The 26,691-nt window shown below is 36.7% G+C and overlaps 13 protein-coding genes across 13 annotated transcripts; 6 read left to right on the top strand and 7 right to left on the bottom strand.

The window, feature by feature from the left end:
* Nucleotides 1-363: 363 nt before the first annotated feature.
* Nucleotides 364-3,348, bottom strand: VAC7 (Vac7p; the record flags this gene model as incomplete). The annotated part of the gene is made up of 1 exon (XM_003677499.1): nt 364-3,348. One exon carries the CDS (start codon nt 3,346-3,348, stop codon nt 364-366), a length of 2,985 nt encoding a protein of 994 aa, XP_003677547.1.
* A 460-nt stretch (nt 3,349-3,808) lies between these two features.
* On the bottom strand, nt 3,809-4,405 carry OCA2 (Oca2p; the record flags this gene model as incomplete). The annotated part of the gene is made up of 1 exon (XM_003677498.1): nt 3,809-4,405. One exon carries the CDS (start codon nt 4,403-4,405, stop codon nt 3,809-3,811), a length of 597 nt encoding a protein of 198 aa, XP_003677546.1.
* Nucleotides 4,406-4,578: 173 nt separating this feature from the next.
* On the top strand, nt 4,579-5,727 carry NCAS0G03060 (uncharacterized protein; the record flags this gene model as incomplete). Its single annotated transcript, XM_003677497.1, has 1 exon — nt 4,579-5,727. One exon carries the CDS (start codon nt 4,579-4,581, stop codon nt 5,725-5,727), a length of 1,149 nt encoding a protein of 382 aa, XP_003677545.1.
* A 184-nt stretch (nt 5,728-5,911) lies between these two features.
* On the top strand, nt 5,912-8,143 carry ARP5 (actin-related protein ARP5; the record flags this gene model as incomplete). The annotated part of the gene is made up of 1 exon (XM_003677496.1): nt 5,912-8,143. One exon carries the CDS (start codon nt 5,912-5,914, stop codon nt 8,141-8,143), a length of 2,232 nt encoding a protein of 743 aa, XP_003677544.1.
* A 267-nt stretch (nt 8,144-8,410) lies between these two features.
* On the bottom strand, nt 8,411-9,463 carry NCAS0G03040 (aldo/keto reductase family protein; the record flags this gene model as incomplete). The annotated part of the gene is made up of 1 exon (XM_003677495.1): nt 8,411-9,463. The coding sequence occupies one exon, from the start codon at nt 9,461-9,463 to the stop codon at nt 8,411-8,413; it is 1,053 nt and encodes a 350-aa protein (XP_003677543.1).
* An 824-nt stretch (nt 9,464-10,287) lies between these two features.
* NOP2 (rRNA (cytosine-C5-)-methyltransferase NOP2) lies at nt 10,288-11,760 on the bottom strand (the record flags this gene model as incomplete). Its single annotated transcript, XM_003677494.1, has 1 exon — nt 10,288-11,760. One exon carries the CDS (start codon nt 11,758-11,760, stop codon nt 10,288-10,290), a length of 1,473 nt encoding a protein of 490 aa, XP_003677542.1.
* A 681-nt stretch (nt 11,761-12,441) lies between these two features.
* GCD10 (tRNA 1-methyladenosine methyltransferase subunit GCD10) lies at nt 12,442-13,830 on the top strand (the record flags this gene model as incomplete). The annotated part of the gene is made up of 1 exon (XM_003677493.1): nt 12,442-13,830. The coding sequence occupies one exon, from the start codon at nt 12,442-12,444 to the stop codon at nt 13,828-13,830; it is 1,389 nt and encodes a 462-aa protein (XP_003677541.1).
* A 50-nt stretch (nt 13,831-13,880) lies between these two features.
* On the bottom strand, nt 13,881-14,822 carry MTQ1 (S-adenosylmethionine-dependent methyltransferase; the record flags this gene model as incomplete). Its single annotated transcript, XM_003677492.1, has 1 exon — nt 13,881-14,822. The coding sequence occupies one exon, from the start codon at nt 14,820-14,822 to the stop codon at nt 13,881-13,883; it is 942 nt and encodes a 313-aa protein (XP_003677540.1).
* Nucleotides 14,823-15,169: 347 nt separating this feature from the next.
* Nucleotides 15,170-16,402, top strand: YDJ1 (type I HSP40 co-chaperone YDJ1; the record flags this gene model as incomplete). Its single annotated transcript, XM_003677491.1, has 1 exon — nt 15,170-16,402. The coding sequence occupies one exon, from the start codon at nt 15,170-15,172 to the stop codon at nt 16,400-16,402; it is 1,233 nt and encodes a 410-aa protein (XP_003677539.1).
* Nucleotides 16,403-17,462: 1,060 nt separating this feature from the next.
* AQR1 (Aqr1p) lies at nt 17,463-19,208 on the top strand (the record flags this gene model as incomplete). The annotated part of the gene is made up of 1 exon (XM_003677490.1): nt 17,463-19,208. The coding sequence occupies one exon, from the start codon at nt 17,463-17,465 to the stop codon at nt 19,206-19,208; it is 1,746 nt and encodes a 581-aa protein (XP_003677538.1).
* A 706-nt stretch (nt 19,209-19,914) lies between these two features.
* Nucleotides 19,915-20,946, top strand: NCAS0G02980 (uncharacterized protein; the record flags this gene model as incomplete). Its single annotated transcript, XM_003677489.1, has 1 exon — nt 19,915-20,946. One exon carries the CDS (start codon nt 19,915-19,917, stop codon nt 20,944-20,946), a length of 1,032 nt encoding a protein of 343 aa, XP_003677537.1.
* A 372-nt stretch (nt 20,947-21,318) lies between these two features.
* On the bottom strand, nt 21,319-22,551 carry NCAS0G02970 (SUN domain-containing protein; the record flags this gene model as incomplete). The annotated part of the gene is made up of 1 exon (XM_003677488.1): nt 21,319-22,551. One exon carries the CDS (start codon nt 22,549-22,551, stop codon nt 21,319-21,321), a length of 1,233 nt encoding a protein of 410 aa, XP_003677536.1.
* An 874-nt stretch (nt 22,552-23,425) lies between these two features.
* Nucleotides 23,426-24,820, bottom strand: NCAS0G02960 (TDT family transporter; the record flags this gene model as incomplete). The annotated part of the gene is made up of 1 exon (XM_003677487.1): nt 23,426-24,820. One exon carries the CDS (start codon nt 24,818-24,820, stop codon nt 23,426-23,428), a length of 1,395 nt encoding a protein of 464 aa, XP_003677535.1.
* Nucleotides 24,821-26,691: the final 1,871 nt, after the last annotated feature.

Below are 26,691 nucleotides of genomic sequence, written 5' to 3'. Positions count from 1 at the left end.
TTCTGCTTCGTATGAGTAAAATCCTGGTATTAAAGTAGATCCTAATGAGTTAAAAGGAGACTGGATGGGTAATAATGGAGTTCTCAGATGTTTGAATGTGGCGGATAATGAAATTGAAGTCCAACAAGTGTCAACTCACCAATGAGTCCTGTGTTTTATTATTGGAAACGATCCCAATTGGATCGTACTTCTAACTCAAATTCCAAAACAAGAAACTGAAACTCGAACGCTAAGAAAACGCCGCGGGACCAGCAAAAGCAAATTTCTAAAAAAAGCAGCGTCACCTTAAAACAAAGTCATTAGATAGAGCATTAATTAGTTAATTAGGTTGTACAAGAATATATATTTGTGCGAATGGTTCTGCTAGGAGGGGTCCAATGCCACATCGGTGCTCTTCTGCACTGCGATGGATTTTTCACTGTTAAAGAATGGGATCTTGTATTTCATGTTCCCCCTCAGGATTAACCCGTAGTCATGCTTTATTAGTTTTTTCCACTTTTCAGAGTCGTCATCGTCTTCGTTCTCATCTCCATTATCACCATGGCCTCCGAATATGCCCCGTATTTTGAGTTTCTCATCGTTATCCTTACCTCCATCTCCAGTAGGATTGCGTTTCGCCTTGTCCGTTCCTGGGTCCAATATCTTTATGCTTGATCTTGATACATCATAGTTCCGATTGAAGAAGCCACCTTGGAAGGTTAGTGGTGTTTCTAAATTCTGGATTGTCCCCAATAGTATCGTTTCCGAATTAGATTTGTCATCGGTTTTAGAATACAAACTTTTAGCGAAGATATCCAGATCGACATCTTGAATATCTATGGCAAAAAATCCAGGATTAAAAGCAGTTACAGTCACGTCAAACAGTAATTCATCAGAACTTGATAAGATATTATCCATAACAACTATATCTAGCCCTTGTAGTTCCTTGTTTGTAGCCAAGAAAAACCCTAGTATAAATCCAACGGTTAACAACGAAAAAACAATAAAGGTGAAATAGATACAATTCTTAAATTTGGACCATGACGACTTCTTCGTGTAAAAATTATGGGGAGAATAGCTGAATTGATTCCTAGCAGTTTGTCTTTTTGGTCTTAAGGGAGTGCGTTCTGTAGCATTTTGTTGATTTGAGTTATTTGGGGTAAGGTGATCATAACCACCATTATTCTTAAACGTACGCATCGTATGATTGGTATAGTAATTAGATGTGTCTTCATCACCAATTTCATCTTCATCACCTAACTCTTGGTAATCCGAAATCTGAGGACGAGCCTCTAAATCACCTCTGTGACTATAATAAAACATGGAATGATCATCACGTCCATCATCGTCAATATTGGCCATTCTTTGAGTATGTTCATTTCCAAGGTTGTCATGTAAGGATTCATCTTGGCTATCTTCCTCCTCTATGGCGCTTGGTTCGTTGTAGAAATTATCGTTACCATTAGTAGCGTTTAAGTCAAAATTATCTGATTTAAAAGTTTGACTACTATGACGCTTATAGTCGGGCGCATTGTAATAATTAGCCCCATTCGGCATATAATTGTTATTCATCTTAACGCTACTTGGATGGTAATATTCATCAGATTGTTCGATATAATCTTCCAAATTTATATTGTCTGGAACACCAGAATACCTTCTTAATGGTTGATTGCCATTTCCATCAAATATCTTGGATACTGTGGTTCTTAGTTTCCTTTTATTCCCCATAGGTTCATTCTTAGTTCCTCGAGGGGTGTTGGGGTTATTATTATTATTATTATTATTATTATTGTTAAGATTCAACGATGCTTGCCGTTGTGTCTGATTGGAGAAAGAGTGCTTCATTGCCACGCTATGATTCTTTAGACTGCTGTGTAATTGAACAGATGATGATGGTTTTAAATGTGGCTGCGGTACAAATGATGATGAAGTAATAGGGCTACCCCTTGCAAGTGAAACCAAACTTGTTCTCTTTTCTGGAGATCGTTGCTGCCGCTGTTGATATACTTCCGATGAATACGATTTCACTGACTGGATATCATTTTGCTTGTTTTGCTTATCTACGGTCACTATACTTCCATCTTCATCTTGTAAAGTGGCATTATTAGGTATTATATTAGTTTGTCTGTTTAAATGAGTGGGGGTAAAATTAGGAGGCAATAGCTGTGAAGGTACTTGAGCAATGGGAACATTCACTGAGGATCCTGTTGTCGGTATTGCACTTGTACTGATATGTCTTGTGCTTTTTAATCTACTTAATAATTTCTTATTCGTATTATTGCTCAAATTCGGAACACTCATCTTAGGTACCACTCCCCGACTTTTATTCTCTGACCTGTGTTGCTGTTGCTGCTGTTGCTGTTGCTGTTGTATAGCTTCCATAGTACTCGGAAGAATCATATTTTTGGTTGAATTAGCTGCGGACTCATAAACAAATGTCTCTTCAGAATCACTAATTTCATTATCACCTACAGCTGATGCCAGTTTTGCAGCAAAAAAATCCGTTTTTGTTGGTATTTGAGATTGGTCTTGATCATTGTCAGTACTATTTGTATTACTACTTTGGATTTCTGACTTTGTTGCGATTATTTTGGTATCATTATCGAATGTATTATTAGCATCATTTTTTTCATCCTGATTGTTATTTGGAGTCAGAGAGTCTCTTCTTGCCTCATTTAAAATTAATTCTCTCGAATGCATAACAGGCATCGATGGTCTCTCCGAATTCACTGCATTTGATGATATTTGATCATTTATTATTCTTTTTGCGCCTAGTGTGGAAGTTATTGAGCCAGATTTCATGGTATTACTATTGGAAATTTGAGGATGATCATCTCTAGGATTACTAGTTATGACATCCGTCATTGGTTTCAAATGTTCATCAGAATTTGTTATTTCATCTACCAGAGCGTTACTATTAGAATCAATCGTAGGGAAAGAGTCTATAAGTAAAGAACTTTTCTTATTTCTTAGTGATTGCTGATTCACGTGTGTTGATAGGGGATTATTATCAATTAAATTGTTTAGTTCTCCCATCTTACGGGGTTCAATGGTGTTATCTTCAGGAATAGATCCATTTCCACTCACAGCTCCACTCACATTTGCATTTTTCCCCATCAAAGAATCAATATTGTTATTAACAGACCCATCAATGACCACATTGCTCAAAGGTGACGTATTTTTCTTGTTGTCAACCACTTCGTTACCCATTGGGTTCTCTTCAATGTGGTCCTTAGGATGTATGTTTGGCGTCATAGCAGGATTCAATAGCATCAAAGAGGGATTGTTATTTGTCGGTATAGGTAGATTTGAGGCTGGTGTTTCTACTGTCTCAGTCTCAACTGTGAATTTCAGTTCATCGTCATTCATCGTTTCAATGGGCTAGTTAATACAATAAAAGTATATTATTTATCAAGCTTATTCTTCCTTACCAGATATTTATAATTATAGGTTAATTTGTTTTCTATTCTTTATGATAAACACATTCACAACGTTTCGATATTGTTTGCAGATATTCTTGCCCTGGTTCCAGCTCCTGTTCTTAGACATCCCATGTTCATGTCAACGTCAATGTTCTTGTTCTTCTTGTTCTCATTTGTAGAAAAATGTAGCCCTAGGGCAAGGTAAGGTAGGTTATGTTCTTAGAATATTTAGGGCTTCATCTCTGTCATCAGTCACGGCACCTATCTATTTGTTTACATAGTCTATAAATTGAACTCAGATCAGTTTCTAATCCCAGTTTTCACTTCATTGTAGTCTTGAATACCTGATATCGTGCAAATTCAAGCAATTCGGTGATCGTTATCGCTTCTCCTATCCTCTATCTGATTTATGGCAAAGTATTCTGCGAATTAGATGATGATTCGTTCGAAGGTAAAGATGGTTTCCATAACTCTGCCTCATTAGACACTTTCAGCATACAGGGAAGAGCAAACTGTGGTACTTTGGCCATTCGTACATTCAAGTTCGTTTCAAACATCGTGATGAATTCCAAATCTGCATCTCCTTTCAATCCACCAGAAAATATCCCATATTCTTGATAAATACCTGCTGTAGACCAACCTTGTAAAAGTTTACGTATTATCCCAACAACGATACCCACACGATGTTTCCCCTTATTAGAATGCATCAAAATGGGGTAATTATCCACATCAAGGACCAACCGGAGTACTTGGTCCATCCTTTCTTCCACACCTTCCTCACGGCACGAATCCATAAAGATATGATGGTATTGGATTCCCTCTCCTTTGAGGAATTCATTGTAATCTTCCGAGAGCTCATTTTTGTCCCCTATGTATATGATAGTTTTCAAATGGAGTTGGTCCCTAATGAACGAATAGTTTAAAGCCATCGGATACCCCGATCTATATAAGGAGACATCCGTGCTTACCACGGGGGAGAAGTTCAGTGGAGGTATGTAGTTCATTATGGTGCTCTTGCCTTTCCACCATGACTTTCATCAAGAACAAACAATGCTTGAATTGTTCATCAAACGCTATTGCAATAATTTTCAATTACAATGCCCGAAAGGGGAAAATGTCAACAGAAAAGCACACGAAATATTTCAGTTAAAGAAACATCTCGAGGAGTACTTCTACAATGTCTGGCATATTGGTCTCCCTTTGTCCAAGGGAGACCAGGTGCCATTGGCTAAAATACACAATGGATTCATATCTAAACGTTAGGGCTCTCCCCAAGTTGGTAACTACAACCACATCATCAATCCTATCGAAGTCGACTGCGACTTTATCTAAACCGAAGCTGGCAGGGAGCCTACCCACATTATCAAGTGGAGCCTCAACAACTGTTTCAAGCTTGCTATCAAGTTTATCATCTTCTACTTCATCGGCGATACCAACTATTGTCCCACCTTCGGCTGATAATAACCCTTATATCTTAGGGAAAAGTAAGCACCCCGATGGAACGGTGTTCATAGCGGTGGGAACTCTGGTAGGATTCATATTTTTAGCACTGTTAGTACGGTGGGTCACATTATCTGTCCTCTCTCGTAGAAACGCAAAGAGATCATCTTATGAGCCTACAGACAGAGACTTTGTTTATCAGCAGGGTTCCACCAATTATGAAAACCCATTTTTGCTAGATGAGGAGAAATTATCTTACGATGGTGGATTACTAGACGAAAAGCTTAGGAAATCGCAGCTAAATATAACTGGAAGTCATCATCATTTTAACTCCATAACTTCCAAATCAATAGACTCGGAAAATCAAGAAGAGTGTAGGGAATATCATCAGGGCGGATATATTACGGATGATGACGATAATTTCATGGGTGCCGTCGATCATGCAAGATTCAACCCAATTCAAGATCACATTCCTTCTTATTATAACAATAGGAAGTCATTATTTATATCCCCTACCTTAGAGCTTAAACAGAACTTGGACCCCAACCCATTATCAAACTTGAATGATCCATTCAGGGATGGAAGAAACGTTTCAAGAATATCCATAGCAACATACAACACTGTAGATGACGACGTTGACGATTTACTTTTAAGACCAGAAAGAAGTGCCTCCCCAGAAAGGAAACCAAGACAATCTCCAATCAGAGAAGGGTATCATAAGAGAAATAAGTCCTCCTTGGGGATGATTGCTAATGTAGGACCCTCTTCCCTAAATGTTAACATACCGGAAAATTTGGATTTTACACCAACAAAGAAAAAGGGCAGGAAAATGGCACCATCCGTATACTTAGAGGACATTCTTGGTGGTGACGAAACCTTAGAATAAGCATTTATTTCCTCTGCATAGTACATATTATATAAACTTATACTTATTACTGTCGTTTTCTACGTGAGTTGTTTCTGTATAAGCGAGATGCTCGATTTGAAATTAACATGAAATAAATGAAGCAAGACGTAAATTTCCATGTCAAGCTTTATATTTATATAGCTAAGCAAATAACAAGCCATAAATGTCGAGAGATGCCTCACTAACGCCACTGGAGGTCCATGTGATAGATGACCTACCATTGAGAGAACAACCAGAACCATTTACGGACAGGTCCCGATATGACTCTACGATCCCCATTGCTATTGATTTTGGTTCATCTCAGATAAGAGCTGGCTACACGAACCAATCCACACCCTCTCATATTTTTCCTAACAGGTTGACAAGGTATAGGGATCGTAAGATAAATAAAACGTTCACATTCATAGGGAATGATGTATCATTAGACCAAGCCATAAGGACTCAATCCAAGTCACCATTTGACGGATCTATAATCACAAATTGGGATTACGTAGAAGATATTATGCAGTACATATTTAATCACCTTGGTGTGGTGGGACACAATGGGGTATCTAACCCAATTCTACTTACTGAAAAATTGGCCACTTTACAATCTCAAAGAAGTAATTGGTACCAACTTTTATTCGAATGTTTTGATATCCCAGAGGTCACACTGGGTATAGATAGTATGTTTGCATTTTATGGTTTGAATGAAAGAAGTTCTACCGGGTTAGTTATTGATTGTGGGAATGAAGAAACCGATGTGATACCCGTGGTGGAAGGTGCAGGAATGTTGACTGATGCCAAGAGAATTAATTGGGGTGGAAGACAAGCTGTAGATTATCTGAATGATTTGCTTACTTTGAAATATCCATATTTTCCTACAAAGCTATCAACAGCACAGTATCAAAGGGTGTATCAAGATTATTGTTATGTTGCTAAAGATTACGATCAAGAGATTCAAACAATCTTAAATCTAGATGTTTTGGAGAAGAAAAATGTAGTTATTGAGGCACCATTTACTGAAGTTTTGCAACCACAAAAAACGGAGGAAGAACTAAGAATACAGGCTGAAAAGAGGAAAGAAAGTGGTAAGAGATTGCAAGAACAGGCAAAGCAGAAAAGGATTGAAAAATTGGTTCAAAAAGAAGAAGAATATGAATATTTTTCCAAAGTTAAAGAGCAGTTAGAAAATCAACCAAAAAAGAAAGTTTTATCTATTCTACAGAATGCTGGTTTTGATGATGAACAAGATTTCAAGAAATATCTGTTCAACTTGGAAAGATCTTTGAAAAGAGCGAGGGCACATAATGATGGTGAAGAAAACGAAGGCGACCATGATGACGAAAACATAGAAGGCAAATTTGACTTAGTAGAAGTCCCAGATGAGAATCTTACTGAAGAGCAGATAAAGGAAAAAAGGAAACAACGTTTGTTAAAAGCGGGTTATGATGCAAGGAAGAAAGCAAAGGAAGAAAAGGAAAGAATTGCCAAGGAAGAAGAAGAGTTAAAGTTAAAAGATCAGAAGTGGAGAGAAACTGATTTAGAAGGTTGGATAAAAGATAAGAGAAGTAGGTTGGTTGATCTGATACGCAAAAGAAAGGAGAAGTTAAGAATGCGTGATGAGATGAAGGACCGTAAGTCACAGGCGGCACAGAACAGAATGAAGAATTTAGCTAACTTGTCGGAGGATAATCCACGTTCAAGCTCCAAGAGAAGTAGACAGCAGGCAAGCATAGATAATGATCCTAATGACACATTTGGTACCAATGATGAAGATTGGCTTGTCTACAATGATGTCACTCAAAATCCAGAAGCTTTCGAAGAGCTTCTAGAGGATGAATACAAAGATATTGTAGAATTGGAAGGTCTATTGCTAGAACATGATCCAAACTTTACAGAGGAAGATACGCTAGAGGCTCAATATGATTGGAGAAATTCGACATTACATTTATTTTTGAGAGGACCCAGACCACATGATAGTGAAGATATTCATCAACAACATCAGATGCACTTGAATGTCGAACGTATACGTGTCCCCGAAATCCTTTTCCAACCAAGCATGGGTGGCCAAGACCAAGCTGGAATAATTGAACTATGTGAAACTATCTTAACAAAGAAATTCGGATCAGAGCAACGAAAATTAAGCCCCACTGCCTTAGCCATGGCCAACAACCTGTGGATTACAGGCGGAAACTCCAAACTTCCTGGCATGAAGGAAAGGATTGTGAAGGAATTTACTGGTTTTCTTCCTGTTGGAACTGCTTTTAATGTCAAACAAAGCTATAATCCATCATTAGATGCATGGAACGGTATGGCCAAATTAACTTTAAACTCAGAGGACTATAAGAACACTATAATAAGCAAAAAGATTACGAAGAATACGGCCCTGAATACATTAAGGAACACAAATTAGGCAATACAAGATATTTTGAATAGTTATAAAATGCATAAATATTCCATTTAGGGGCTTTAAAATTTATATAATGTATTTTTCTAATCAACAAGTTAAAGGAACTATTATGAAATAAAACGGCTCGAGTCAAGCTAGAGAGTATTCTTGTCTTTAATCGAAGAGTAATAGAAAAGGAAATAACGTTATTTGCATATGTCTTATAAAATATATATAGATAAATGCATTTCATCAAAAAGGGGAAAACTTACTAATATTACAATCTTTCGATTACGTTTGAAATGGGTTTGTAATAAATTCGTATCTGTTCCCAGATCTAGTAAACCCACCTAAAAATTTCTCAATCTTAGCAAACTCATCATCAGTAATAGTACATTTTTTTTCGTCAAAATTTTGTACAAGCTTGTCAATAGTCGTTCCACCTGGAATTGGAATAAACTTAGTATTACTGTATTCTTTCTGTTTGTTCCAATAAACAACCCAACCCAATGCAATTTGGGCTAACGTCACCGTATGGGAAGAATCACGTTTCGCAAGAATCTCATCTTCCAGGAATTTAACAAGAGAAAGATTCTTGTTTAGATCATCCCCATTGAAATATTTTAGATGTTTTCTGAAATCGTCCAGATCGTCATTCTTACGGATAGCACCTGTCAAAAACCCTTTCCCTAATGGTGAATAACAGATAATTGCGACATTAGCATTATTACAGGCTTTAGCAATACCATCGGTAAGAATTTCGTATGAAAACATCGATAGTTCAAGTTCGACACAAACAAGGTACTTTCCCCAACCCTTATGGACAGCAGTAATCTCCTTAGCATTTGCTTCACTTAAGGAAAATGCACCGATGACACCTTCATCCACCAATGCAGCCAACGTGTCAAAGGTCTCTGCAGGGACAGCTTCACCCTCCTTACAAGCAGTAGGATCTAGTCTTGCTGGTTCGAAAATATCAATAAAGGTACCCAAATGTTTAGTGCATGTTTCAACACTTTTTCTAATTTCATCAGATTTCAAAAGCGCTTTATATTCTTGAACATTCATGGCACCTTTACAACTAATAATAACCTCCTTTCTTGTTTCAGGATACTTTTCGAAGAATTCCTTAACATAAGTTAAATTTATAAATTTAGGGCCATAGAATTCACCGACATTGAAGAAAGCCTTGTGATTATTAGCCCTAGAGAACTCAATTACTTTCAACATACATTCAAAAGCTTGTTCCTTTGGAACTGGATCATCTCTCCAGGTTAAACCCATCAACCCATACCCGGTTCCGATCTCAGCTAAATCCTTCCTTATTTGTTCCACTTTAGACATTCTTTTTTTTCTTGCAGTTAGTTGAACCAAAGACAATTGAAAGAGTTCTTTTTCGACGTATTTCACACCTCGAGACAATACCGCCTTGCTTATATACAAGAATGTAGTGCAGATCTAGGCAATAAAAGTTTTACCACTTGGCGTGGTTTTTCCATGGAAATAAGGTATTGAGTCTTGGCCCGTGGAAAAAAATACAGTGCGGATTCTCCACGGATCTGATGTTACAGTGAAAATACGGAGAAGAAGGAAGAATTTCAAGTGGTGTTGGTATATACCACAGTGTGGTGGGAAAGAATGTCTTAAAATATGTGCAGGTTACAAACAGGAGCTAGAGGGTGGCAAATGTTTGTGCAATCAATGCTGTAACGCAATTGAATTAATGTCCCGACAAATTCTTATCTATCACCTACGACCTTAAACTCATCTAAGTAATTTTCAATCTTTTCGAATTCTGCTTCAATAAATTTACATTTGTCTTCATAATGTTTTCTAAAGGGGCCCCATCTAAAATTGGGATAAATCTAAATTTAGATTGAGCGTCCCACTCTTTGGTTCAGCTCAAGACAATTTGTGGTAAAGTTATTGGATAAGGCGCATCATTCTTGTAAAAGATCTCCTCTTTCAAAAATTTGACCAACAACAAAATTTTCGGTTGAAGTTAGACAGCTTTCAAATTCTCTATGTAATTATTTTCTTGAAGTCTTGAGAAAACAATTGAAATAGTAAATGATTTTAGTTATTATACAGTTATGACTCTCGCTATATGTTTATATATATATATATGTGTTGCAATTCCGGGATTTTTATAATCTTCATTATGAAACTTATTCCTTATTATTCTTTTTTGAAGCCTTTGGATTAACACCCTTCTTTAATAGATTAATTTTCTTAGATTTGTCGATATATTTCTTATCTTCTTCATTATCGAAGCTTGCGAAATCTTCGTGAATAATACCTTCTTCCAAAGCCTCTTGTCTAGCGGCATTTTCCTTTTCTCTTGCACTGGCTTGGTTATCATCGTGAGGTGATGGACCGATCTTTTGGAACTTTGCTACATAGAAACCATCAACATTGTAGGTATGTGGATAGTATCTTCTCGTTAACTTTATACTTGGATGGAACTTCTTACCTCTAAAACTTGTAAACCCTTCCTTACCAATAGCCAAACCGGTGTCCACTAGTTTAACATTTGGTCTTTTTCTTAGTGCATAATCAACGACTGCTTCATCTTCCTCAACAGCAACGGAACATGTAGAGTAGACAATAACACCACCATGCTTAGAGTTACAATCGACAGAATCAATGGCAGATAAAAGCAATTGCTTCTGTAAATGTGGAATTTGGATAAAATCCTTTTCTGTACGTGATACTTTAACAGATTGATCTTTACCAATGACACCGGTACCAGAACATGGTGCATCTAATAGAATTCTATCAAACCCACCTATAACCTTTGGGAATTCACGAGCATCATAATTACAAACAATTGTGTTGGTACAACCAAGACGATGTATATTGGCAATCAAAGACTTAGTTCTATTCTTATTAGCATCATTAGCAAAAACACAACCAGTGTTTTTCATCATTGCAGAAATGTATGTTGTTTTCCCACCTGGGGCTGCAGCCATATCTAAAATACGTTCGTTTTCGTGAGGATCAAGAGCAATGACTGGTAAAAATGAAGATGCAGCTTGTAGGATATAGTTACCTGCAAGATATTCAGGTGTTGCACCAATTGGAACTTGAGAATCAAAAATTTGTAGACCGACCTTTGTCCATGAACCAATTGGTTGCAGGTTTACACCTCTATTCACCAAGGCTTGAGCAAGATCTCTTCTTCTGGTTTTCAAAGTGTTTGTTCTTATAGTAATAGGTCTGGCAATTTCATTAGCTTCAAAAAACTCTAAAGCTTCCGCTGGGGAAAATAGGTTAAACAATTTTTCAGCCAAAAATGGAGTATAGCCAAAGTATTCACAAATATCTTTCAATAGCCTATCAGTATATTCATTTCTTGATCTTCCTTCTGCTCCCAAATTTTTGAAGTCTTCAAGAACTTTCACAATCTCGATAATTCTGGTTCTAATTGCAGTTAGGTTAGGTTGTTGTTGAGCCAATTCTTCTTCTTGCTCTTCAGTTGGCAAGATATCAGCACGGGGTTGAAATTTGTCATCTTCTACTAATTCCTTTTCGGCTTCCTCAGCTTCCAAAGCTTCTTCCTCGTCCAATTTCATGGACAAAGCTTCCATATTAGCCGCATTTAATTCATCCAAGTTTTCATCCTCCTCATCAGAAAACATGGGTTGCGCATGTACTTCATCATCATCATCGTTTTCATATTCTTGTTCTAAATCAAATTCATCCTTCAATTCTTCCTCTTCTTCGGCAAGATCTTCTTCTAATTCTTCGACTTCATCGTCAAACAAAGACTTTTTGGCTTTTGAAAGCTCTTCTAAATCAACTTCTGGAAGATTTTCATCTTCCTTTTCTTCAGTAACCTCTACCTTGTATGAATGTTTCTTTTTTCATGTTTGGCACTCTTTGGGTTGGTCTTAGTCTTCTTGGCCTTTCTTCCCTCATCTTTTTCAGTGGCCCTTTTTAGTTTCTCTCTTTCTTAGCTTGGAATTCCTCAAAAGATGGAGGAGCAGCCTGCTTGTTCTTAAAACGTCTACTACCCATTTTTGTAGCTGATTATTGTTATATATTACCTTCGAACACTCAAATACTACTGAAACTTACCTGTAAATATTCCCACCATAAGCTTTTATTTTTCATTTTTTTTTCAATACGCGATGAGATGAAATGCGATGAGCTGAAATGAAAATTTTTCAAATCGTGCACAACGAATACATAGTAAATATATGTAAACGCCTAAAAGTCAGAAGACAGTGAAAACACTTGATCGGTTTCAATTGAATTCATTTGTTTAAGGAAAACGAGTAGTCTTTTGTTGCTATTAAAATATTAAAGGTGAATCGGAAATGGATCCACTAACAAAAATATGCGCTGACCAATACGTGGTTATGAGATTACCTTCAGACAACTGTAAATTGGTGGAGTTAAAAGTTGATTCTTCTGTCTCGCTGGGGAAATTTGGTGCATTTAATGTCAATGATATTTTAGGGTATCCTCTTGGAACCAAGTTTGAGATTTGTTACGATGAAGACACTGCAGCTGAACCAATACCAACTAGTGGTAAATTCAAGAATAAAATCCCTATTGGTAGGATTAGGGTTCTTGATGATTCTACTTTGATTGAAGAGGAAAAATTGAACAACTTTGATAGCAGTGAAAATAATCAAGATTTGATCAATATGGGGAGCGACATCCAGAAGTTGACTAGTGATGAGATTGAAGAATTAAAGAAACAATCAGTTTCTGGTAACGAAATTATATCCAAGATCATTGAATCTCACGGTAATTTCCATAAGAAGACTGTTTACTCACAGGAAAAATATTTGAAGAGAAAGAAACAAAAATTTGATAAGATATTTACGGTGGATTATTTGAGCAGTTCCGCCTTGTTGCAATACCTAATTGATAAAAGCGACATTCAAAGAATTATGGACATGTCACAAGAATCACTTGGTATGCTTTTGAATTTGGCTAATGTAAGGTCTAACGGAACGTACCTTTGTATGGATGAAACGGGAGGCCTGCTAGTTTACTTCCTTCTCGAGAGAATGTTTGGTGGACTTAATGACTCGACCGATACTGGGAAGATAGTAGTGTTACATGAAAACGAACATCCTAATTTGGACTTACTAAAATTCTCTAATTATTCTGAAAAATTCATCAATGAGCATGTTATTACTGTTTCTTTGTTGGAGTTTTTTGAGCCGCCAACCATGGAAGAAGTGGAACAAAGGTTTGCTCCATTGAAGAAAGAACAACTATATGAATTGAAAAGTGGCAAGAAGAACACATATTATAGAAAACTAAAATGGTATCACAATCAATTAGAAATAATGAAAGTCACAAATGAAATTGAATATGATGCCTTAATTGTGGCATCTACGTTGCAATTAACTTCTCTGATACCGAAGCTTGGTGAAAAAGTTCATGGTTCTAGGCCGATTGTTTGCTATAGCCAGTTTAAGGAGACATTATTGGAATTATCTCATCAGTTATATTCTGACTTGAGATTTTTAGCACCTACTATTTTTGAAACTAGATGCAGACCATACCAATCCATAAGAGGAAGACTACATCCAGTCATGACAATGAGAGGTGGTGGTGGTTATTTGATGTGGTGTCAAAGAGTCCTTCCTGCGTCAGAACCTGAAGTCACAAATAATATTGAGGTAAGACAGGAGGAGGAAGGAGAAAGTAGTAATGACATAACAAAGAAACAAAAGTTGACCGTTTAAATCGGAGCTCTCATTGACTATTTAAGAATATTTATTAATTTACGTTTTCATTATTTTGAAATAGTAGACCTGTATATTAGACTACCAAAGTTTTTAAAAATTTCTTTGCAAAACGAATTCGATGTCTTGAACCCATATACACAACGTGGTTTTCCATTAGAATCAAATTTTAATCCAACATTCCAGTAAGTTTTCAAAAGAGGATGTGACTTTATTCGATATTTGACGTAATTAAATTGTACAAGAGATCCAAGTTCATAAACAAAAGACTCAACATTACCATTTTTAAGTAACCATTGGTCTATCAAGTTTTCATAGAAATCTAGATCTGCCACCAGTGCCAATCTTGGTTCGAATAATTTTACCGATATTGCCACTTCTTTGTTGAAATCACTTTTCTTGATATATGGTGGATTAGAAACTAATATATCAATTTGTTGGTCTGACCTAGTGTGCAAATGTAGTTGATCACTCAAAATATCAGATTTCAATATTCGGATTGGTATCTTCAACTTCTTACTGTTTTCCCTGGTTAGCTGAATAGCAGCAGGAGATACATCTACGGCAGTAACCTCCAAGTCGATACCCTGTTGACTCAATTCCTTTCTAAGTAACAATGCAATACATCCGCTACCCGTACACAAATCCCAAATGGTCAATATCGGCTTCTTGGTTTGCATGGCAGCCCTTATAATACCCCTTATCAAATCCATTGCCCATTCTTCCGTCTCCCATCTAGGAATCAGCACCTTCGGTTTACAACAAATATTTAACAATCCAAACGGCTGTGTACCAAGTATATACTGCAAAGGTACGTGTCTTGATCGAGCAATACATGCTCTCACAACAGATCTCTTCGTTGGTAACTCGTTCTGAATCCATTGAAGTTCTTGTCTTGCCTGTTCAACGGTCCGACATTCTGGAAGTAGCAACGGCAGTAAAATATGTTCCCTAGCAGCACTTCTGACTATTCTGGGGCACAACCTAGGCATCGTGGAAGTGCTAAGGGAAGAAGAAACTATTTAAATGGGATGTTTGAACTATATATTCAATTGCATCAATATTTGTTGACGACTGTGACGCCCAGAGAAAACTCCGTAGAATTGACCGTCGATGGCGATAGAACGTCGTGGAAAGAAAAGAAAAAGTTCTTTTCTTTTTTGGAAAAAAAAATTATTCACTGATGGCCATCTTACGTGATATAAGACAATTTGCATTAAATAGTACATTTAACACAATAAATTGATATTTAAAAGTGGTCGAACAAGAACCAATCTGAGTCAAACTGAGCTTCTTTACTAATTCTAACACTAATTCCTCCTCAAATAAACGTAACAAGATGGTTAAAGATACTAAATTATACGATGTTCTAGGTGTTTCACCAACCGCCGGTGATTCTGAAATCAAGAAAGCCTACAGAAAATCAGCTTTGAAATACCATCCAGATAAGAATCCAACTGAAGAAGGTGCCGAGAAATTTAAGGAAGTTTCTGCAGCCTATGAAATTCTATCCGATTCTGAAAAGAGAGAAATTTACGATCAGTTTGGTGAAGAAGGTCTAAATGGTGGTGGCCCAGGTGGTCCAGGTGGATTTGGAGGTTTCGGTGGTTTCGGTGATGATATCTTTTCTCAATTCTTCGGTGGTGCTGGTGCCGGTGCCGGTAGACCAAGAGGTCCACAAAGAGGTAGAGATATTAAACATGAAATTGCTGCCACTTTGGAAGAACTTTATAAAGGTAGAACTGCAAAGTTGGCTTTGAACAAACAAATTCTTTGTAAGACCTGTGAAGGTAGAGGTGGTAAGAAGGGTGCTGTCAAGAAATGTTCCAGTTGTAATGGTCAAGGTGTTAAATTTGTGACAAGACAAATGGGTCCAATGATTCAAAGATTCCAAGCGGAATGTGACGTCTGTAGTGGTACCGGTGATATCATTGATCCAAAGGATCGTTGTAAGACATGTAATGCCAAGAAGGTTACTAATGAAAGAAAAATATTGGAAGTTCACATTGAACCAGGTATGAAAGATGGTCAAAACATTGTTTTCAAAGGTGAAGCCGATCAAGCTCCAGACGTTATTCCAGGTGATGTTATTTTCGTTGTTGCTCAAAAGCCACATAAGCATTTCCAAAGATCTGGTGATGATTTAGTATACGAAGCCGAAATAGATTTACTAACGGCTATTGCTGGTGGTGAATTTGCACTAGAACATGTTTCAGGCGATTGGCTAAAGGTTTCCATCTTGCCAGGTGAAGTTATTTCCCCAGGTAGTAAAAAGGTTATTGAAGGCAAAGGTATGCCAATTCCAAAATATGGTGGTCACGGTAACTTGATTGTCCATTTCACAGTTAAATTCCCTCAAAAGCATTTTGCCGATGAAGATAGTTTGAAAAAGTTAGAAGAAATCCTACCCCCAAGAAAGAAGATAAGCATCCCAGCCAATGCTACTGTTGATGATTGTGTATTATCTGAATACGATCCAAGTAAATCAAGTGCTCGTAGAGGAGGCCAAAGTTACGATTCCGATGATGAAGATCAACAAGGTGGTGAAGGTGTGCAATGTGCATCTCAATGATTTGACATTTTCATTAACTCTCATAAACTCTTTGCTCAACTTCTATTAACTCATCAATATGTCGTGAGTTACCATTCTTAAGCTATAGATTTCTATTCATTCATAAATATCACATCAACTTCTTATATCTGTAAATTTATAAAGTTTAATTTCTTCATGTTCAAAAATTAATAAGTATTCATTACTTTGGTAAAGAGCGAAAATTAATCATAGAAATAAGGATACCTTTTGACAATATGATCAACATTTTGAATATGACTATTTAAAACATCGAGTCACTTTCCGGGTAAAGGTTACCTTTTTCAAATGTTTTACCGAAAACTTCCGCTGCCGCATCCTTACACCGCATCAATAAATAGTTTAATATTTGAATTTATTTCCTAAATCTTCCGATGACAGTATACCAAGATTCGGAGTATTCAAGTAATTCTCGAAGGTATCGACATTTCAAGATGGAAATAAAATTATTATTGGTAACTAAACGACCTTAATTTACTTATTTTGGGCTTACATTGGAAATAACCACCAATTGTAGCTCAAGTTAACAGATTACGCTTCAACTGTTCTCATTCCGATTAGTTCCTTGGCAATGTTGGGATGGTAAGCTCCTAATTGCTTATGGAGTCTCAATACAGGACTAGTTAGGACTTGGCTTGTTAACATTTGATATCTCCGACCTCCCCTAATCAATGCTACCATAGGTTTCTGATAATTCTTCGATAATGTTATCTGGACCGGAGAATTACGGGTAAATATGCTGAGTTTTCAGTTATTATAGGAATCAATTCCGGAATTTTCCGAAGGAAAGAAAATCCCCTGCGCGATTCCTTTGACGATGACACATACGTAGGAAGGGAAAAAAGAAAGTTCCCGTGTGTAAGAAAAATACAATGAAAAATAATATACGTAAAAATACTTATTGATATACCAAGACTATATAACTAAGAAGTACCCTTGCTCTTTCATATCGTGTCTACTAGGGCTCCAAGACTTTTTACCACCAAGTATTGAAAACAAGGTTATTTTTACTGCTCAAAGAAATTAAAATTTAAGCATCAATATGTCATCTGATAGCATATTATACACGGATGAGGATGAGGCTGGCTCCATTGAGAATCTTACAAGAGAATACACTGGTGATAACAAACCCAAAGAATTAATAGAGGCAGTTGCTTCAAAAGATGGATTATACCATTTGAATGGAACACTTTCGAGGGCAACTACTAGAGAAATAGACGGTGATTCATTACAATCATCTGATGAAGAAAAGAATGAACAAGCCTCCGAGAGTACATCCCCTTATACATTACTTACATATAAACAAAAATGGGGGATGGTTGCACTTTTAACGATGTGTGGTTTTTGGTCATCCTTAGGTTCACCAATTTATTATCCTGCTTTAAGACAACTAGAAAAGCAATTCGGTTTGGATGAAAACAAAGTCAATGTCACCGTTGTCGTATATTTGTTGTTTCAAGGTATTGCCCCAACAATTAGTGGTGGGTTAGCTGATGTGTTCGGCCGTAGACCCGTCATTCTAATAGGTATGCTGATATATGTTGTTGCTTCCATTGGTCTAGCTTGTGCTCCATCATATGGTGTTATTGTATTTCTAAGAATTATCCAAAGTATTGGTATTTCTCCTACCATTGCTATTAGTTCAGGTGTCGTTGGTGATTTCACATTGAAGCACGAAAGAGGTACTTTCGTCGGGGCTACTTCAGGATTGGTGTTGTTAGGTCAATGTTTTGGAAGTTTAATCGGTGCTGTGTTAGCAGCTGCTTGGAATTGGAGAGCAATTTTCTGGTTTTTGACCATCGGATGTGGTACCTCGTTTATAATTGCATTCCTCTTACTACCTGAAACCAAGAGGACACTTGTCGGAAACTTGTCTATCAGGCCAAAGAATCCATTTAATTTTGCTCCAGTTTTATTACTTAAACCAGTACAGAAAATGTTTAAGCTGAATGATCCTGATTATGACAGTGTAGATCCAAATAAACCCAGATTTGATTTAACTTCTGCACTTAAGATTTGTGCCCAACCAGAAATCTTATTATCATTGTTCCCTGGTGGGCTTCAATTTGCTCTTTGGACCGTTATGCTTTCGTCAATTTCTTCCACTTTGAGTGTGGCTCCATATAATTATAGATTAACCATCATCGGTGTTTGTTATTTACCAGGTGGTGTTGGTGGGTTACTTGGTTCCATGTTAACTGGTAGATTTATCGATTTCTTATACAAGAGAGCCAGAAGTGATTATGAAAGAAAGAAGGCTTCAGGTGAACTTCCGGAAGATGCTGTATTTAATACTTTTCAAGTCCGTTTAAGAGCTATCCTACCTCAAAATTTCATTGCAGTCATTTCATTCTTATTATTTGGATGGAGTGCTGATAAAGGTTGGAAAATTCCAGCCATGTTGATTACTTCCTGCGTTAGCTCCTTCTGTGCCATGAGTACCTTGTCATCATCAACTACTTTATTGGTTGATTTGTATCCCAAGAAGGCGTCTACAGCTAGTAGTTGTTTTAACTTTATCAGATGTAGTTTAAGTTCGATCTTTATGGGTTGCTTTGCCAAGATGAAGCATTCAATGACAGTAGGTGGTACTTTCACTTTCATGGTTGGTTTAATATTTGTCGGTAACTTCCTCATGTTTATTCCAATGAAATATGGTATGCAATGGAGGCTAGAGAGAGAAGCAAAAGACTTGGCAAGAGAGCAAGCAAAACATGATGAAAAAGAAGCCAGTCTGAATAAAAATACACAACAAGAGAAGAAAAAGAAGAGATTTTTCTTCTTTTAAACAAACTCGCATCTTCAATTGTACTTGATGTACAATCAGCTTATCTTTGATAGATTCATCTCACCTATTTATGTCCAACATTATTTAAGAAAGCATATAATAATACTAATAATCATACTAATAACGGTAGTAAAGTACTATGATCTATAAATAATCACTATGCCCAGAAACCTAACTTTAAAGGTTCTAGGCTTCTCAACGATACTGTGATTCCCAATTAGGGAGATGATCCAATCAAGTATCCATTTTAGGAACTCTAATGAGTGCCTGACGCGTAAAAAAAAAAGAAAGAAAAAACTTTATTTCTGAAAGGGGTCTTAACAGACCTTGTGTTCAATTGCAGAGTACTCTTTGTGCCCTGGAGGATTCGGAATACAGGATCCAAAATGGAAATCCATACCACCCCAAGCGGTAATTCATTCATGCAGTAGTAACCGAAAAGAGAAATAAGGAGTGGAGTAGAAAATAGATTCCGTTTTCTCGAGACATGGTACTTAATTTTCCTCGATGATGTGCGTGCGCTTCTGAGCATCCGACATTCATTGCTTTTTACCCCAGAAAACAGCGTGGCTCATATTATTTACCTGATCATATTTATATGCAATGGAAACGAAATTTTTCAAATCAGCTATAACAGTGATGATCATGGAGAACAAGAGACATTTTCACACACGTTGGAAACAACAAAAAGGCACATTTTACTCGAATGTCTGATGAACGTAATGAAAGGCTACAAATGCCATCTGAGGAAGCTCGAAGTCTGCCGCCGGAACCCAAGAATGGCCTGGGCATAAAACCTCCAGTGGTCAAGATAAACCAGGTGGACAAGCATAGTGATCCAATTAAGTCGCTACGAAGTAACATACTACAAAGTTTGGATGTCGGACCAGAAACTGTGGAACAAATGAATCTAATAGAAAAGGATTCATTTGATAAATACCTAACGCTATTACTGGAAAAGGAACGCTATAAAGTGGAACATTTGAAAGAAGCAAATCTGAATAAATTGAATATGATTATTGACAAATGCATATCGTCTGATAAATTTTCTGTCTTGACCATCGAGAAGATCCTAACATTTATTACTCCTTCTCCAGAAAACGAGAATGTAATACCCAAATCGGCATCTTCGATACTATCAAACATGAGGACGAAAAGAGGGAATTCGATGAGTCCTAAAGGTCATCATAAGTCATTTTCCGATGTTCCATTACTTCCGGTACCCAATGCTTCACCTCAACCAACACAATTCTCACATAATCAACAGATGCCAATGATTCCGTCTACTATGGGAGGTCCGCCTCATTATAATTCTAGTCAAAACATGTACATGAATCAACAAACAGATTACTACAGCGAAAGAAACATGAACGCCCCATATATGGGACAGTATCAAAATAATCAACCGCAATTTCAAAATTTTAGTCAGACTGGTCAGACGATGATACCGAGCTACCCGATGAATCCACAGATGCAGAGTCAAGGATCATCACATGAATTGCATCAGCAGTACCAATCAAAACTATACAACCAGGAGGGACGAAATTTAGCACCTCCTCATTTTGTTAATGCATCTAACAAAAGAATGCAAGGACATAGAAGGACAAGAAGTGCTACTGTCTTACCACCAAATTCGAAACGTAGTTTTGGGAGGTCGCCTGGTACTATAATTCAAGGGACACCTCGAAAACCTGTCAGTTTTTTGATTCATACACCAAAGCATCCACCACCAACTTGATTCTCATTATAGATTTTTTTCAAAAAACATATACTTTTCACATTCAAACTTATCATATAGCATATAGACAACATTTAATAACTAAATCGTTTACTACTTTTATCTAACTGCTTAGGTTTTCTTTTGATTTTTATGTCAAATAAACGGCTCTCAGCTTTAGTCGCATAATTGTAATTGCAATCTGGAAAAGAATGTATTAAGGAATATAAATGTAAAAAGTGTCTTAAAGATTTAAAGTATATAAAGAAAAACAGATACAAATGCATACATTCTAAAATGTATGTCGAAAAAACAAACTAAGGTAGACAGACAAAAAAGTGGGTAACAAAAGATAATAATACATTCAAAAAAAAATCAAAATAAAGTTAGATCCTAATTGTAAAGGACGAATTTAGCCTTACCAGATCTAACAGCAACGGTACAACCGTCTTCACCACCAACGAAGCTACCATTTTCGTAGTAACAGTTACCGTCGACTTGAGAGTTATCATCAGCGGCAACAATCTTAACGTTAAAGTTTAATGGAGATTTGTTGTTTGGATTTGGAATCAAAGATAAGTAACTGATACCGTTAGTGGAACCAGCACCGAAGTTCAATGGAGCCCAGTTACCGACACCAGATCCATCAGTACCCCAAACACAACCATCTTCCACAGAAACACCGGCGTTGTTAACGTAGTATTGAGCAGAAGTCTTCAAACCTCTCCAGGTGTAATAAGAATCTTGGTCCACAACAGTTAATGGTAAAGTATTACCGGCTTCGACATAAGTTGGAATGACCATATTTTCAGTACCTGGATAATCAGTTCTACAGATAGCAACACCTTGGCTCAACTCAGAGACAACATCAGCGGCTTCAACACCCCATTCACATAAGTAATCAGTGTTAGTGTTGGAACGGTACAAGAAACCGTTCTTACACAACAAACCACCGACAGATCTACCATCGGCAGGTTGTTCAGATGGCCATTGGGTCTTGGACATACCTGGTTGACAAGCGTAAGAACAGTAAGAACCTTCCTTACAAGAACCACCAGTGGAGGTATCAGTATTTTCAATACCAGACCAGCCGTTACCGCCAACCCAGTCGACGGAGATGACACCTTGACCAGATGGGAATTGGTCACAGGCAATGGTACCATCTTCAAACTTGGATGATGGACCAGAGAAAGAAGCTAAATCACCGTAGATACCGTTAGAGCTGGAAGAACTGGAAGAACTGGAAGAAGAAGCGGCGGCGGTGGAAGCTTGAGGAGCGACAGATGAAGCCTTGGATTGAGCTGGTGCCACAGTAGAAGTAGTCTTGGCGGAAGTAGTGGTTGGAGCAAGGGTAGTGGCAGTGGTGGCCGTAGTAGCAGCGGCAGAAACAGCCTTCTTGTCTGCGTTAACAGTTGCAGTAGCAACTGGAATTTCGTTGACGTTAGTGGCTTCAGCAAGGGCTGGAGTTAAAGTCTTACCGTTACCATCAACGACGACGGTTTCGTAGACGTACTTAACAGCAACGGCTCTCTTGTGTTGATGGCCGTGGTTAACTTGAGGCAAGGCAGAAGCCATAGCAGCGGAAGAAACAATTGATGCAAAGGACAAAGCAGTAGAGAATTTCATTTTTTAAATCTGAATATATGAATGTGAGAATGTCATTGTTAGTATAGCTGGTTCGTTGAGCGTAAATTGGGTCCCTTTTGTTTTCATTAGCGTAAGCTTTCTTGATATTTGTTCTTGTCGTTGTTGTTTACTCGAGAATACTTACTGAGAAAAGCACGCAGAGCGAAAAAGAAACGACGCGAAAAATCTCGAAGACGAAATCAACAAATCAACAAACGAGATCTCCAACAAACAACAACTGAACACTTCTCGAGGGAAAAGTAGTCAATTGCAATTGAGTAAAGGAGATTAAGCATTCTGTAGACTTGAAGCCAAGTTTTCAAAGTTTAGAAAGTTCAAATCTGTGATTTTCTTAGATTAGATCTTAAACTAAATTCGATAGTAAAAACAAAGGGTAAAATGGGCATAAAGGTAACATACTTTTTTTGGTTGAAGTTCTTAATAACAAAGGAAAGTGTATTAGTCTTGGAAAATAATCAATAGATTGAAAGGAGTGTAAATAGTTGGATAATAATTTTTTTCGTAGAAGTGAAAAAAAATAGTTTTAAAGGAGTGTAAAGGTTTAGTTATTTGTTTTCTGTTCTTAAAGAAGCAATAGTAGCAGTCTTTGACTTTGTTATTCGATGTTTGGTTGTTGTTAACTTGAAGCTATCTTTAAAGAAAGTTGGAGATAAAGAAGAGGAAGTTGTTGTTTGTTTTGGTCGTCGAAAAAGAAAACATTTTTCCTTTCTTTTTCGCGATCGTAAACGATAATGCGGGTAACGAAAAAGTTTTTGGCGTTTGGATTACGTAACGTATTATTTCTATAGAGGACCTTATTTATTATTACGAAGTAGTACTTATCAGTGACTGAATTGAACTTAGAAGGGCGTAATTAATGAGACTCAAACCTGGTTTGCATTGAAGTCGAATTGGTTGTACTAGGTAATTCGTTCTTGTTAGTTGTTGGTAATATTGACTCTGAATCAATGTCGCAGTCTCCCTTTAGAAGCTTACGATGGCGATATCTTTGTATTGGAGGCCAAATATACAGATATGTCGTCCCTAGGAGACATAATATGGTCCATAAGATACACACGGCAGCGTAAATCGTACCAATGACTCTGAATGCAGAAAGTGGGACAAATTGCTCGTATTGAACGTGAATTTCAGTACTACCAAGAGACATGGTCCCCATGGGGAAAGTTACTGCCCAGAAACCCTTATGGAAGGAATATATTCTACTTTTTTTACCTGTATCATCATCTTGAATCTCTGTCGTACAATATGAACATATTGATACGAAACATATGATAGTGAAAAAGTATCCCATGGATTGTAAAGCCAATGCCAATGATAGCCCTATAATTTTGAAGGACCAGGGGATAGCAGTCAGTAGAATAGCTTGTTGCAAATTCTGTCCCGTTGGTTGTGGATAATATTTTTCCACATAGACCTTTATATTATCTGTTAATAAAAGGATACCAAAACTGCCTTGTCCCAATGGTCCCAGGACTAAGAATAATGTAAATACCTGAGACATTGCAGGTAATTTATTAACATATAAACTCCAGAAATAGATGGTTATTAGGATGAAAACAAATATGAGGGCATGAAGCCACAGAAGAGCTGTGATCACGAGTGTCAGCAGTTGGATATTTCTATTGAATGTTCTTGCAAATAAATCTTTCATGGTAAATAAGCCGGCACTTGAGGCAGCCACAACTAGGGGTACAACAGCTAAGATTAAAACACTTTTCAAATTCGTGGAAGCCGTCGTTAGTAGTAGATCTTCGGTATTATCATTATCATTTTTGGAATAGTAGCTTTGCCATATTAAGAACGTAATACCCCATGCAATGAGAAGAGAGATAAAGAGATCATACCACCAAATTGCATACACAAATATCATTATTCTTCTGGAATGAGCTGTATGGCTCAGTTCATTTTCAGCTAGGTTATGTAGATAATTCAACAATGTGATTATGCCCATGGGATAAGTTCCCCAAAAGACATTATGCGACATATTTCTGAAATAAAAATCATAGTATTCTTTGAAAGATTTCTTCTTGATATACCAAATCAGATGTATTATACAAAATATTTGCAGGAAAATAAACAGCAATGATGCAATAGCAAACATGATGTATGAGCAAATCTTCAACCATTGAGCAGGATATGGGAACGAATATAGTATATCTGCTGAAATACCTGTCCCCATAACCATGACAAATAGATAGGGTTCAAAATGTCTGATGACCCTATGTGGGTCAAAGGAAAGTGACAACATATATTGAGCTTGGAAAGCAATAAAATTTGTAAGTGTCTATGGTGGCCTCTTCTCTATGTCTTTAATATATATTGGGAGAGCATTAGTTGTTCGTATCAGATCTGGATTACCTGTTTATATATTAAGATGCTCTCTTAGTTGGTACTAGTTTTCCAAGAATGGAGCTGATCGGAACTTACCAAAAGTTAAGGACGATATGTTCATTAAGAGACAACAAACCCGCTCAAGGGAGAAAATGTACAAATATGGATAGCAGTTCTTTAACCTTGAAAAACAAAGTTAGATGAATCTAAGGACGTCCCATGACGTTGAATGGGTCTTTTTCAGAGAGCTTGCTCGCAAAATAGCATTAACCTTAAAACAGCATCCGTAGAAAATCGGCACTACCCTCTTCAGATTCAAAGTCCGATTCTATTTTAGCACCGTTACTGGATAAAGCACGTACAAGATGGGGCTTGTCCCTAAAATGTGCCGTAAATAACAAGTATGCATGACACATTTTAAAGTTATTTCTCACTAGTTTAGTAGTTAGTTTACCAACATAGTCCGGACCTTTACTTCCTTCTCTTCCAAAGAACTTTTTTGGTTTTTTATTCGTATTCTATATAGGATACTACGTCATATGTATAATAGAAATCCAATTGAAACTGCTTAGATTCCATTATTCCAAGTTGGAACAAAGGATATGAAGAGTAGCTTGTTCCGAATGGGTAAATCTTATATTCAAGCGCAAGTTAATAACTTAGATAAGCTGATATCTATTTCCTTGCTTCACATAAATATTCTAAAACTAAAATATCTCCTCGTTACGATGGCCTTAAAGAACCCAGTGGGATTACTTGAAGAATCTTTACGATAGCAACTTAAAGCTAAGCATTCAAAACTGGCATAAGATGTACGCTTCTATGGGGGTTTTCCATATACCCTTACAGAAATATTTGTGCTGGAACCGAATATTCTACAAGATGGATAGGATACGTCTATCAAAGAGCAAGTTGTTCCACAACGAATGAAAAAGAACAATATAGAATATGATCAAAAAGAAAAGAATAATTTTAGAGTTTGACAAAAAAGTTGTAGAACATTCTAGAAAATTCTATGATCAGAATAGGCTTATCCGACGACGTCTGAATATCTCTGGTTTCTATGTGAAGAAAATATTTCTACCCAAATGGAAAACTATATAAAGGGTAAGAAAAGTTAGAAAGAATGTATTGGTTAAATATTAGTTTAGATATTATATATTTTATTATATAGAAAAAACCACGAAGAAAATATTGTATATTAATAATAAAAATGAGTGAACAAAGTAACCCTACCATTGCTCTACAAGATAAGGAACACAAATCTTATCAATTTGAATCTTGACTGTAAGGTAAGACGGGAAGAACAAAATCAAATAGTTGGGATATTTAAGGTGGGAGTTGGTCAGTGTTTATGACCCTTTTGTATTTATTATTATAATATATATTACTTAGGTAATAAATAAAAGAATACTTTGAATTAAAGGATTACTCCTAACAATTTATGAAGTTTTATATTAATTAGGTAGGGAAAGTATTTCTTTGAATTTAATGGACCCCATATTGTAAGAAATTAATTTGGGAATAATAGAAAATAACTTGAAAATCAAATTTTTTCAAATTTACTTCAAATAATCTGTTGAAAATATACCCATTTAACAAATAAAACCCATACAGGACGTTTCTGTAAAATTAGATATGATTTTAGCTAATGTCTATAAAGTCCGTGTCATTAAAATTATCCGTTACCCGCAAGCACGTTTTGAAATTTTTTGCGATGAGATGAAAAAATAATTAAAATGTTCCATAGGCCTATGGAAGATTAGTTAACATATTAACGTTATGATC

This window comes from Naumovozyma castellii, chromosome 7 (assembly GCF_000237345.1).
Source record: "Naumovozyma castellii chromosome 7, complete genome".
Lineage (NCBI taxonomy): Eukaryota > Fungi > Ascomycota > Saccharomycetes > Saccharomycetales > Saccharomycetaceae > Naumovozyma > Naumovozyma castellii.
Note: the sequence above shows the minus strand (reverse complement) of the source record. Positions and strands in the feature narration are given on the sequence as shown.